Consider the following 13261-nt stretch of genomic DNA (forward strand, 5'->3'; position numbering starts at 1 on the left):
CCTGTATCAAACATGATAGGATTAGATACATGGCTCAGCGCGCTGTATCACAAATGATAGAAGATATACAGGTCAGATTGCTTGGATCTGAGCAGAGCCATCATATAATTGCAGCTGCTGCACTCAGATCACAGTAATGATTAATAATAAAGATAAACATTATTACACATTCCCTGCAATGTAGTAAGGTCGAGTGGGAAGGATTCTAAAAAAAGGAAGGCCACTTCTGCTTTTGTGGTTATAAGGAAAAGTTGGGTGATTTTGCAATGGTGTCAGTGTCAGAATAGACAGCCCTTATTGATACCCCTGTGTCAGACGAACCCAGCAAGTTGTTATGGAGAAGGTATAATGCATGGAAGGTAAGCCAGTAAGTCTTTATAATGGATTCTATATTTAGGGAGATAGAATTGTTTTGTTTGCTGCTGAATGGTTGCTGTCTCTCAGACGCAATGGTTCGTCATACAGTGAAACTTGTGGATAAATTACTGGGGAGAGAGCTGTTGATGTCCCAGTTGACCTTGGTTCACATTTGAGCCAATGGCAGAAATGGGAAAGGTCATTAAGTATAATTTAAACAATTTATGTTGAAGGGAAAGATCCATGTGTTGTATCTCTGGTGTGCTGGCAATTCTTAGTTTTTGGTTTGCAAGTAAACTTTCAAAGGAACTATTGTTATTATTTGCCACTTTTCATCAAGATTTCAGACGGCAAGTATCACCTCCCATGTGGGACCTTATATCCTTGATCATAATCAGCCATGACCTCTTCCAATTGTTCCATTCAACTCAATTTATGAGGAATTCTATTTTCAGCCTTAAACCAGTAAATGCTATTAGCACTGGCGCAGCATGGGTTGCCAGCGCCAAGGGCAAAGCAAGTATTTTCCACACCCTAACTTGTGAACTTTTAACACTACACAAGTCCCTTCCACTAGTTTCGGTACTGAACATCTTATCCCTCAAGCACATATATTTGTATTTTTAAAAAAAACTGATGCATCTACCCTTTGACCCTTTCGTTATTTTCTGAGGAATTTTTAATTAAATCCAATATAACATTTTTAAAAAATGAAGGTTTTTTTTATACTTTTTAAATTACTTTTTGAGCTATTTTTATTAAACTATTTTATTATCCTTGCTCTAAAACTAACCCTATCTCTAACCCTAACATTATCCCTAACAGTCCCAGCCCTAAATTTATTCCTATCCCTAACCTTGTCCTAACCCAACCATTTTCCTACCTTTCATTCTAGTTCTAAGCCTAACCTTACACTACTCCTAACCCTAGACAGAATTATAAAAGTAAATAAAAGCATAATATTATTTTGTTTTAGTTTTTGTTTGTTTTGTTTTTTTACGTTTACAGGGAGACCCTTTTCTGAATTTAAGAAAGCTTTCCCAGCAGGCCTCTGTCTCTCATTTCACAAACTTACAAATGGGAAGAACATGAAACTGTTGTAGAGCAAAGTGCAGCCTTAGTGATCTCTGTTGCTGTCTTTACAGAGCACAGCATTAGAGATTAGATTTGTCATCTGCTTCTAGACTCTGTATAGGCAGCAATAGAGGTGTCAGAGCTCACCTCGTTATACCGAGTAATATGTCATCTTGGTCACTGCCTTTGCAAAGGAGTCCATGACAAGTTCATATCGAATGCTACGCTTTGCATAGGAGACTGCAGCACCGACCGAGAAGTCATTTGTAGCACTCTGAGGAGTCCTACTACTATACCCAACCTCATTCTAGCTCTTTAACATAAACACAGCCTAAGTGTCAAAGTGACCTAACATCAGTAATGCATTTGATTAGTTATGCAGATTTTTGTCATGTCACTGGATTGTTAATGTTTTGCTTCTAGTAGAGTAAAAATCGTTTTCTTCTGGTATACTACAAATTACAACCTGAACTCACATTCCCTAATAGCTCAGTGTGTTATTAGGTTGATTACAAAATGAAAGGTCACTAGTTCAAATCTAGGAACAGCCATAAAGAAGATTTCCTAAGAAAAGGGCAACAACATTATGCAGTTCATCAATAGTGATCTCTTAGCCAAGAAAATTGCCAAATTGCATCATGTCAGTGCCTTGACAGTCGGAAGAATACAAAATGAAGTTCATCCATCCACTCAAAAGCCAAAAGGTGGATGTCCAGGCAAAATATTGGAATTAACAAGTGGGATCATCCTAAGATCTATTAGTTCTAATGTGACAAAAACGGCAGTGGTGGTAGCTTGTATGCTTCATAATAGTGAGATCAAAGATGTCTATGCAAGCACCATGCGATGCAAGTTGCACTAGTCTGGAATGGTGACATCAGAAGATTGTAAACTGGTGATTTGGAGCAATGAGACTAAAGTCAATAGACTAGGCTCTGATGGGTGCAAATGGGTCAGGAAGAACTAAGTAAAAAACAGATTGAGAAATTGAAAGAACTGTCATGTGGAGAAAGCCTGAGATGGGGTTGTTTCACAGCAAAAGGCATTGGATACTTGACAAGGATCAATGGTGGTCTCAATGCTGAGCTATATGTGAGAATCCTACAATATGAGTTACTTCATACACTCGAGTACTATATGTATGAAAAGGATGACATAGTGTTCCAGCAGGACAACGGCCCGAAGCTTACATCAAGATTGGAGAAGAGATGGTTCAATGATACTTTGAGAATGTGTAGAAGCTAAATAGTTGCAAGTAGGGATAAACAAATGTGCTTGGTGATACTCAGATATCACTCGAGTATCTGGGTGCTCAGATGTACTCATTACTGGGCTCAATTTAAAAGTCGAATCCCCATCCCTATGTCTGGCGCCTGTTACGCAGCCAATAAGGATGCGGGAATTGCCTGCGCATCAATGTAATGCCGTAGCCATCTTGGCAGTGGCGTTACTGTGATTGGCTGGCTGTGTAATCAGGGGTTATAAAAGAACAGGCGCCACACTGATTGACCCATTGACGCTATTGCACAGCTATTGCACAGCTTTGTGACAGTTCATTTTGGAAGGAGAGAGTGCTTGTCTTGTCCAGCTGTGGGTGTGCACAGTGTGACAAATCAGAGTCCTGTAGTGTTGATACCGATGCTGATGCCGAACTATCATAATAAGAGCTTTTCTAAGTGCTAATTATTTGCTTTGTGTTTGGATCACATACATTCTGAATTTAGTCTAGGGAGGCAGAGTTCAGGAGCAGAGACAGTGGCAGAATACTGTCTGTAGACAGGCATTAGGACTGTGCAGTCCCTTACAAAATATATTTCCGCTGCATTTTTTTTGTGTGTGAAAAAATGTAATATATTATGTGATCCATTGAGTATTGCGTGCTTTGTGGTGCATAGTGGTGTATTTTGGTGTTATATAACACTCCACTCACCCATACAGTATACCATGGGCTGGGGTATATTACTTTGAAATATATCACTCAAAAAAAAAAGCATTCAAAAGTTTTGCTGCGTTAAATTTCTCACCCATATATTATTCTATCGTCTGAGATACATTTCTGTGACATCTAACCCTCCAAAAAACTGTTCAAAAATTTATTTGGATTCAATTATTCATCTATAGAGTATTACACTCCAAAAAAGTGTTAAAAAACTTATCTGGATTAAATTAGTCATTCATAGAGAATAACATCTTCTTGGGTACATTTCGGTGGTAGACAACCCTTCAAAAAATAGCTAAAAATTAATTGGTATTATATTGATCATCTATATAGTATTACATGTTTTGGGGTTTATTTTGGTGGTATCTAACCCTCAAAAACATGTATTTTTTTTGGTATTATATTGCTCATTCATAGACTATTACGTCTTCTTGAGTGTATTTTGGTGGTATTAAACCCTCCAAAGATATGTTAAAAAATGTATCGGTATCATATTGCTCATCCATAGAGTTCTACATATTATTGGGTAAATTTTGGTGGTATGTAACACTCCAAAAAATTGTTCAAAAGTGTATTGGTATTATATTGCTCATCTATAGAGTATTACATTTTCTTGGGTACATTTCGGAGGAATATAACCCTTAAAACAAGCTGTCAATTTTTTTCAGTCCTTTATTGTTCATCCATACAGTATTGCATGTTATTAGGTACATTTGAATGGTACACATAACACTATAAAGAAGTAGTGAGAAATTTGTCTTGATTCAATTACTCATCTATACAGTTTTACCCTTTTGCTTTTTATTGCATTTCGATGTTATATAAAGCAAAAAAAAATTATTGATTCAATTACTGGTATCTGCAGTATTATGTGCTTTCTGTTACATTTCGGTGTTATATAAAAATAAAAAAAAAAACTTGAAAAAACATTTATGGATTCAATTATTCATCTATACACCATTCATCCATTCATCCAATGCACTTCTTGTTACATTTTTCTGGTTTATTTAACTCTAAAAAAACTTCCAAAAATGTTTATTGATTCAATGATTTATGCATACAATTTAAAGTGCTTTGTGTAAAAATATGGTGGGTTAAAAATTAAAAAAAAAACCCTTGGTCTGGTACAGCTCACAAATTATTTTTGGTAAGAAAATTGACTATTGTCATATACTGTATACTGTAGAACCTTTGTGTGAAATTTTGTTGGATTCAAATGAAAAACTAAATTGACCTGCAACAGGTGTACACTTTCCTAATATTTTAATGAGGCTGTCCAGTTGCCTTCAAGAGTGTATAGATGACTTTGCTTGTATTTTTTGGAAGGCTTTGCACTCTGCATAATTTTTAGGAGTGTAGGAATACCACAACTATACCTTGTTCGCTATATTTGAATGAGGTACTACAGTTGGTGCCTTCAAGGTTATATGGATGACTCTGCTTGTAATTATTGACAGGATTTGTACTGTGCATAACTTTTATGAGTGTAAGAGTACCACAACTATACTTTGCTCACAATATTTGAATGAGGCACTACAGTTGATGCCTTCAAGGGTGTGTTTTTGCTTGTAATTTTTGTCTGGCTTTGCACTTAGTGCATATCCTTTATGAGTCTAGGAGTACAACTACATGCCAATTTAAACAGAATGTATATTATGTCTAATATAGGGTGTGTCTAAATCCATCTTACATCATTTTTCACAGTTCTTGCTTCCTTCATAAATTACACTGACATTTCCAATTTTTTTTTCCAAAAAAAAATTTGATTTTATTTTAGTTAAATTATTATTTTTAAAAAAATGCTTTCAAAATGTTGCCTTATATAAAAGTCATTATACAGGATAAGAAAAGCATGTTTCTTAGCACTTTTTTTCACGTAAACTCGAATTTCTTGTCGATTTTGAATGTTTTTTTTCAGTCCTTAAAGTGGAGTAAAAGTGTGACACCATTGTTCTCAGCAGTGATCTGGGAGTTAAAGACGCTTCCAGGAGTCTTCCCCATTCTGCTCTCCTTCCATTTAGCACTTTTCCCATCCATTTCAACATTTTCACTGCCCCCAGACCTCTTTATAGGGTCTGCTGAAAAAAATGCTTGGATTTCCGATTGAATCCCATTATACTCCCATTATACTCGTTACTCGAAACGAGCATTAGAGCATTAGCAATTGCTCGATTTGAGTAATGAGCATTCGAGTATTTTAGTGCTCGCTCATTTCTAGTTGAAAGTCAAATTTATGTATCAGATAGCTAAGATGATTGTCTATAAAATGATGGTATTCTCCTGTTTGAAGCTGTCGTGGATGGTGAGATATGAAGCCTGACAGTCAAGAGTTCAAAACACTGCGACCCTTTTGCTCGTCCCTGTATTCCATAATACCCCACTTCTCCACTATTCCACTTGTGCAGACAAAGGAGACCAATTGTGAATGACGTTTGGTAGTACTACTGCCCAGAGAGCTTTTGCCAGCTGTGGTTGTAATGCATTGGCTGTTCCTGGCAGATACTACATTCTTAGCCATGATATGTATTTGTTTTTTTACATTACCCCATCCATTGTTACATTTTTTGTGCTATACATTTTGCCACTCTTTACAGTATCAATTATTCAATCCTTGCCAAAAAAGACAAAACAACAAATTCTAAATAAATACGTAGGTACATGTACAGAAAGCACAAACATACGGTACTGGAGCATGTATGGTTATAAAAAAAATCTATTTCACTAACACAATTCAATTCCCTTTCCAAAAATGACAAAATAAGAAATGCAAGTTGGGTACATATACAAAAAAAAACGCACCTGCATCACGGTGCTGTATTACCATATGGGTGTAAAATTTCAGTAGTAAGGCTACGTTCACATTAGCGTTGTGCGACGCAGCGTCGGGCGCCGCTGCAGCGACGCATGCGTCATGCGCCCCTATATTTAACATGGGGGCGCATGGACATGTGTTGCACTTGCGTTTTGCGACGCATGCGTCACTGCGGCGCACGCGTCAGGGCGCAGAGGACGCAGTAATTTGCATTTTTTGTGCGTCCAAAATCAAGCAAAAAGAGGACGCATGCATCACAAAACAATGCGTTTTGCATGCGTTGTGCGTTGCGTCGCCAATGCGTCGCCGACGCAACACACAACAACGCAACTGTGAACGTAGCCTTAGGCAGGTATTAAAAAAAATTGTGAAACTCACACTTTGTCAGGTAGACAGTCACAGATAAAGGTTTTGATTTTGACAATTTAAAAAAAAAAAATTATGCCCCCGTTCTCAAAAGAATTGCACTAGAAATTTAAAAGCTCAATATATCTGCTCGAGACAAGCAATTACACTGTTAGGCCGGTGTCACACTAGGCGTATGAAAATACGGTCCTTTTTTACGGCCGTAATAAGCTGTAAATCCATCTGAAGGGGTTAAATCATTTTACACCCAGAAGCTCTGCTAATGCAGCTGTGCTCCTGCCTGTAAAACTTGGTGAATGAATGGAATGCAGGGGAATGTACTGTAGTTACCTCGAGTCGCGGTGATGCGCCCTCTGCTGGATGAACTCATATGAACTCGAGCCTAGAAACTTTTCAGAATATTTTCCCACGCTCGAGTTCATATGAGTCTTGATGAGGGGTCCGGTGGCGTCATAGGCTACTCATTCCTAATGAGACTGATGCCTCTTAATGAACCACAGGCATCTGAAAAGTGACATGTGCCTTTGTGTGCCTCATCACAATCTTACTCCGGTCAGGGACTGAAGTAAGATTTCTGGAATAAGGTATGCCACAACTTGTCCTGAATTTGACAAGCTGTGGTGCCAGACCACCGTTATGCGCCCATCCTGCATTAGCTCTGCACATAATCCCATGTGAATCTATTTTTAGTTTCCTTTTTATCATATGTCTACAGTGATATGCAAATCAATAAAATGTTTTGGTCCCTTAATTTGACGTTTTCACAACAAACTATCCATATAGGCTGTCATTAAATTAACGAAACATAAACAAAACTGTGATATTTACACCTTCTTATCGTTTTTCAGATTTGAATTTGGATAACAAAAATGGATTTTAGAAATACCATTCAATTTATTTGCATACTATGTCAGTGTGTTCATTTACACCTGTGCTGCAACCTTTCTGGTAAGTCTTACTAGTAAAATCGCTGTTAAAGTTGTTGTCCAGGACTATTTTTTTTCTACTATGAGCCTAAAAACTAACAGGTAGGTAATTGCTAACAGAGGCAACTACATGCCTGTTCTACCCAGCGCCAGCTCAGAGCAGTCACTGACCACTCCTACCGGCAACTCACCTACTCTACATCAACAGAGTAGCTCTTCCTCTTCCTGGCTGCTCTGTCAATGGGGTGTGACTGCTGACATCATACTGAATGACAGCAGGCTCCCCGCAGTTAGGCAGCGGGGAGCTGGCTGTTAGTCAGTGTCAGACTGTAATGATAGCCGTCAACGTATATTCATGGATATCCCCCTAAATTCCTGCTGCGCTAACCCAATGACTCTCTACTGAGGAGAATAATAGTCAAGAAAGAAATTTGTCAAAATTTAGGGCCATAATATGATATAAAGGTATTGAATACTAACATTATGGGCATGAAGGGCCCAAAATTAATTTACTTATCATGTTTTAAAAATACTCATACCAGAAGTATGGACTCAAGCCTTAAAAGAGTTCCTTACAGGGTTGGTATTCTGTAACAATAATACTTGTACAATTTTTAAAGGGGTTGTCCATTTACACAGTCACAAAGGCTGACTGACTGATTTTACACTAACGCTGATGCAAAAGCTACTGCAAAAAAATATTTTTAGCCCAAAATGCATTAATTTAAGTAATAAAAAAGTTGTCCCAAAAGTTGAAAGCCCCTCTAAGTATTGGCAGAAGGAGACATGTCTGGAAATACATGGCATTTGAGCATTTGATAGGATACATTTTAACATATTCAAATAGCTATTTGTTTATTGGTGGGGCAGACAGGAAAGCGGTATGAAAGCAAGCCCCCACTGACACTGTGTATGTGCTCTCGGTTCCTGCAGTGTCATTGTGGATATGCAGTGCCAAGAATTCAATTTAGGCACATTTACTCTGGGTAAGGCCGGTTTCACACTTGCGATTGCTGCGCACTCTACCCAAAAGCAAGTGTGAAACTGGCCTAAGTAAAAGCTGTTGATCAAGTTAAGAGGAGGTGCATGGCATGCGGATTGAGGTGGGGAGAAAGGTGCCCCAAAAATCCATCTATTGCATATGAAATGCAGCAGTTTTTCTGAACAAGTAAAGATGGGAAATCTACATTACAGCTATATCTTTTATAGGGGCAAAAGAATTGTTTAAGTAGGTTAAATCAAGTCTTGGTGGTGACAGGTTCCCTTTAAATATAACCTGTAATATTGTAAACTGCGTGCACAAGCTGGTGGAAGAGGAATCCAGAATCTGCCTTTTAGACACCAATTCATTAAGCATGGAGTTTCATCTGCTAGTCTTAAAGAAGCGCATGCAGGAATAAGATGCGACCAATTCATTAGGAGATGCATGCCACTTAATGAGTTAGGTATTAGCTGATCAGTAGTGTGCGCCACTTTGCTCCTCATCATAAATGTTACTCAAGGCAAGGATTGGGATGACATTTCTGGCATCAGGAACGCCAGCACTTTTATTGAATTCGTCAATGTTGCTGTGTCCCATCTTGGCTCTTCATGAAACTGGTGTGACAAGATCAAGTTTTGAGCAAGCTAGTGGTGCAAGAACTCTGGTGTAAACACCATGATGAATCAAGGCCTTAATTTCACTTCTGGTTGTCAGTTTTTAAGAAATATCCAGATTTTAAGGGAAACTGTCATGTGAAAAAACGCGATTAGCCCTCAGGTATGGGGTTAATCTGCAAGCAAATAGTGTTCTAAATTTGCCTGACGCCAGTACTTAGACCCCCACTGCTGAGAAATTAATTTTATTCCTTTTTGCAGCGTTCAGTCATAGGGGTGCAGCCGGTGCAGGGTCAGTCACCACTCTTTATACACTGTGTATTAATAATGGCGTCTGTAACTGTAGCCCAGCACTTACTGACAGATGGTCCTAATGCTCAGCCGCTGTCAGTGCGGGGGTCGCAGTTACAGCCGCCACACTGTATACACAGAGCGGTGACTGAACCCGCGCCGGCACCACCCCTGTCACTGAACGCAGAATGCTGCTGGAAGGAGTAAAGTTCATTTCCTCCTGGCAGCGGGGCTCTCAGTGCAGACGCTGGGCAGGCTCAGGACACTGTTAACTTGCACATTAACCCTATATCTGCAGCCTAATAGCGTTTTTTTCATGAGATAGGTTCCCTTTAATGGATTGCCTTCCTGAATAAACTACAGTCCTCTAAAATCAAATTGACAATTATAGAAAAGATATAAAAGCTTTCTAAATTTCTTTCAGAGCTTGGATTTGACTTGGTACCCAAAAATCTATCACTGGCAGTCACATACAAAGATGCATTTTTGACATGGGAATGTAATGTTTCCAGGGGAAACTCTCATAACATGTTTTATCATTTCTACTTGAAAAGTGAAGAATTAGAATTTTTAACTAATGTAAGTTGGATTTATTTTTTTAACTATTTCCCGTACATAGTTTGGGCTCCTCCTTTCTGTATTTATTCTTTTCACCTTGTATTGTTTGCTATTTAAGGCGGATTATGCATTAATGTATCAGGCACATGTCCAAAAAGACTGATTTAGAGCATTTTGTGCCTTTTGTATGGCAGACATTCTATTCTATTTTGTCAGGTCATGCTGTGATTTTACTGTAAGCAGGTGATGAATTGCCGGCTTTTCATGGGAGTGTAAACATTGGATGGCAGTCGCATGGTCCAAGTGCCGGGCAATCTTTTTTTATCACACCCACTGACTTGCATTGGAGAGTCTTGTCCGAGATACGAGGACAATCGCAGCATGCTGTGATTTTTTTCTCATTCCGATCTGAAAAAACATTGCAGATGAGCAGGCACTCATAGATTAACATTGGTCAGAGTGTAATCCAATTTTTTATCGAATTGCACTCATCCGCTTTTCTCGCAGATGAGTATGATATCTAAATAGCAAAATGGCATTGTTCTTCTTTATAGACATATTGTACTGGTACATAGAGCTACATCTCTGTATCCCAGTACAGCATGATGTTAATAATCACATTTTTAATACACCTTTTCAAAATAAATATCACAAACCAGTGAATAACACAGATATATTTGTATCCTTGGAACTATAACACCCCATATCATATAGTGAATACTCTATTTATAGTAATAGGTAAATTGCCTAAAAGAACAGTGATTTTTTTTTGTGTTTTTCTCCATTAAATCCATAAAAAGTTAAAGGGGCTGTCCAGTCCAAATCAACTGCAGACTCATGAATCCTGCACTATGTGCTGTGGGGATTTGCCGGTTTCTCACCTGGGACAGGAGGGTATGAATGAGTTATACATACTCCCGGCCAGTGGGTGTGGCCTCGCTCCATACACTTAAATAGAGTGAAGCTGCACCCCGACTATTGATGCAGCTGTTTAGTGGGTGTGGCCGACTAGAGGGCGCATCCTCGCTCCATACAAGTCTATGTAAAGCGCTATGGAATAAATGGCACTATAATAATAATGAATGGAAGTGAGGCCGTGCACACTGGCCAGGAGTGTGTATAACTCATGCATACCTTCTGGTCCTGGGTCAGAAACCGGTGAATCCCCACAGTGCACACTGCATGTATTGGAGGGATTCCTAAGTCTGCAGACACACAGAGGGAGTGCAGACTTATCGATTTAACACAAATGTAAAGCTTACATATGTGTCTGTCAAAATTACGCTTCATTAAAAGAAATTGCAAAAACATCAGATAGTGAAGCTTATTTTAAAATAAAAAGGTTATAGCTGTCTAAGCATGTGCATCACAAAAAAAGCACCACTGTGTACCTGCATGTGTTCTGTGCATACTTTATAAATGCTTCTGTGCATATTTGTACTATATAAATACATGTGTAATGTGTAAATGTGCTTATAATGTATTAGCATGTGCACAATTTATGATGCTGTGGCTAAAGTGAATATACATGTAAAAGTTGGGCCTGATGAATGGGGGGCCCAGACACAAGTACTCCACTTGGGCCTATTATGGTCAGTGTCTACGCTAGGATACAGTATATATTATATAGTGATTTTTTGGGCATATTGAGACTGCAGAAACGTATGTTGCTCCTAGAAAACACCTATAAGCTTATTGCAGAATTCCATTTAATATGTTTTTGTGCAGTTTTATAATATATATATATATATATATATATATATATATATATATATATATATATATATATATATATATAGCATTTTGGGTAAGCGGGGCTTTCCAGGATTTCTTTTATTATCATTATTATTTTATAGACATCTTCTGCATAAAAATAAGAAAATGAGGTGTACTTTTCCTTTCTGCTCCAACAACGGACTTTGTGCCAATGCTCCTGATCTTTATGGACAGGGTTGCAAAAGTCAGTGATTGGCTGAAGTGGCCACTTTCGGTAGTTGTGATGCCACCACTGCAGCCCTACTAAGACACAAAGACCATGGGCAGTGGTAGAGTATCGTTACTGGAGTGCAGGGGAAATAGTAGCTAATTTTCTTATTCTTATGCAAATTATGCCTCTAAAATAACTTAAATATCCTGGAAAACCCATTTAAATGTATAATTACTCACATCTGCGTTAGCGACAATGTCATATTTTTTTGAACACTTAAACCCTGGGCATCAGGCAAGCTAAGCAAGAACCTGGCAATATCGGTTTGAAATGCGTCAGCTTTCTTCACATACTGTATGTTTTGCATATGACTGTTTTTAACGTGATGGAATAAAGATTTTTTCTGCTTTTAATAAGTTAATAAGTTTGATGAAGTTCTTGATATTTCTGCAGATGTGCATTACAGACCATTAGTCACTCAATGTTCTGACACATGTGCTTTGGTGACAAAAGATTTTAGATCCAACTACTGTTTTTTATGCAGGAGAACATATGTGAGGGACAGGCAGTCCTACATCTACCCGATTATACAAGCAGTGAAGTTTGTGTGATGGTGGTTCCAACTTTTAATAATGAAGTATGCGAAAGTGCTTCTGAAATTATTACATGTGGTAAGCCAGGTAAGATGAGTAACCATGCTGAAACTGAGCTTAGTTTACTAAGTGTATGTACATGTAAAACTACTATATCTACTCTTCTTAATATTCATGAAATGTTCATGCTTTTGTGGAATTTGGTAGATTTGAAGCATACATTGAAATGAGCACCGTAGGTCAGTTTCTGCTGTAGATTTCTTCTGTAGAGCTTGGGAGCTACTTGACTTCAAAACAAATGGAAGTGTTCACTGCGCTTAATGCTATAGCAAGGCTCCGTTATCTATCATCCAGTGCACGGTCATCTCCAGTCCATGTCTACACAGATCGTGTTTCTGACATATGCTTTGTAGTACATTGTTACAACAAAGAAGATTTAAATAAATTAGTTGAAGATTTTGAACACAAACTGCTGGATTGCAATTTTTTGGTGAATAGGTACAGTTATATGAAAAAGTTTGGGCACCCCTATTAATCTTAAGCTTAATGTTTTATAAAAATAGTTTTTTTTGCAACAGCTATTTCAGTTTCATATATCTAATAACTGTTGGACACAGTAATGTTTCTGCCTTGAAATGAGGTTTATTGTACTAACAGAAAATGTGCAATCTGCATTCAAACAAAATTTGACAGGTGCATAAGTATGGGCACCCTTATCATTTTCTTGTTTTAAATACTCCTACATACTTTTTACTGACTTACTAAAGCACTTTTTTTGGTTTTGTAACCTCATTGAGCTTTGAACTTCATAGCCAGGTGTAT

General features: G+C 38.0%; 1 protein-coding gene across 2 annotated transcripts in view; it reads left to right on the plus strand.

The window, feature by feature from the left end:
* The first annotated feature begins 244 nt into the window (after window positions 1-244).
* LOC143818012 (granulocyte-macrophage colony-stimulating factor receptor subunit alpha-like) overlaps window positions 245-13261 on the plus strand; it is a 94577-nt gene continuing 81560 nt past the window's right edge. Inside the window, exons 1-4 of one of the 2 annotated variants that reach the window (XM_077299463.1) lie at window positions 245-359; window positions 7397-7496; window positions 9786-9940; window positions 12391-12526. In XM_077299463.1, the coding sequence (XP_077155578.1) occupies window positions 7418-7496; window positions 9786-9940; window positions 12391-12526 (370 nt within the window). In that variant the 5' untranslated portion in view covers window positions 245-359; window positions 7397-7417. The remainder of the gene's footprint in view (window positions 360-7396; window positions 7497-9785; window positions 9941-12390; window positions 12527-13261) is intronic. The other variant, XM_077299464.1, reaches the window with a different exon arrangement.

Source organism: Ranitomeya variabilis, chromosome 3 (genome assembly GCF_051348905.1).
Source record: "Ranitomeya variabilis isolate aRanVar5 chromosome 3, aRanVar5.hap1, whole genome shotgun sequence".
Taxonomy (NCBI): Eukaryota; Metazoa; Chordata; class Amphibia; order Anura; family Dendrobatidae; genus Ranitomeya; species Ranitomeya variabilis.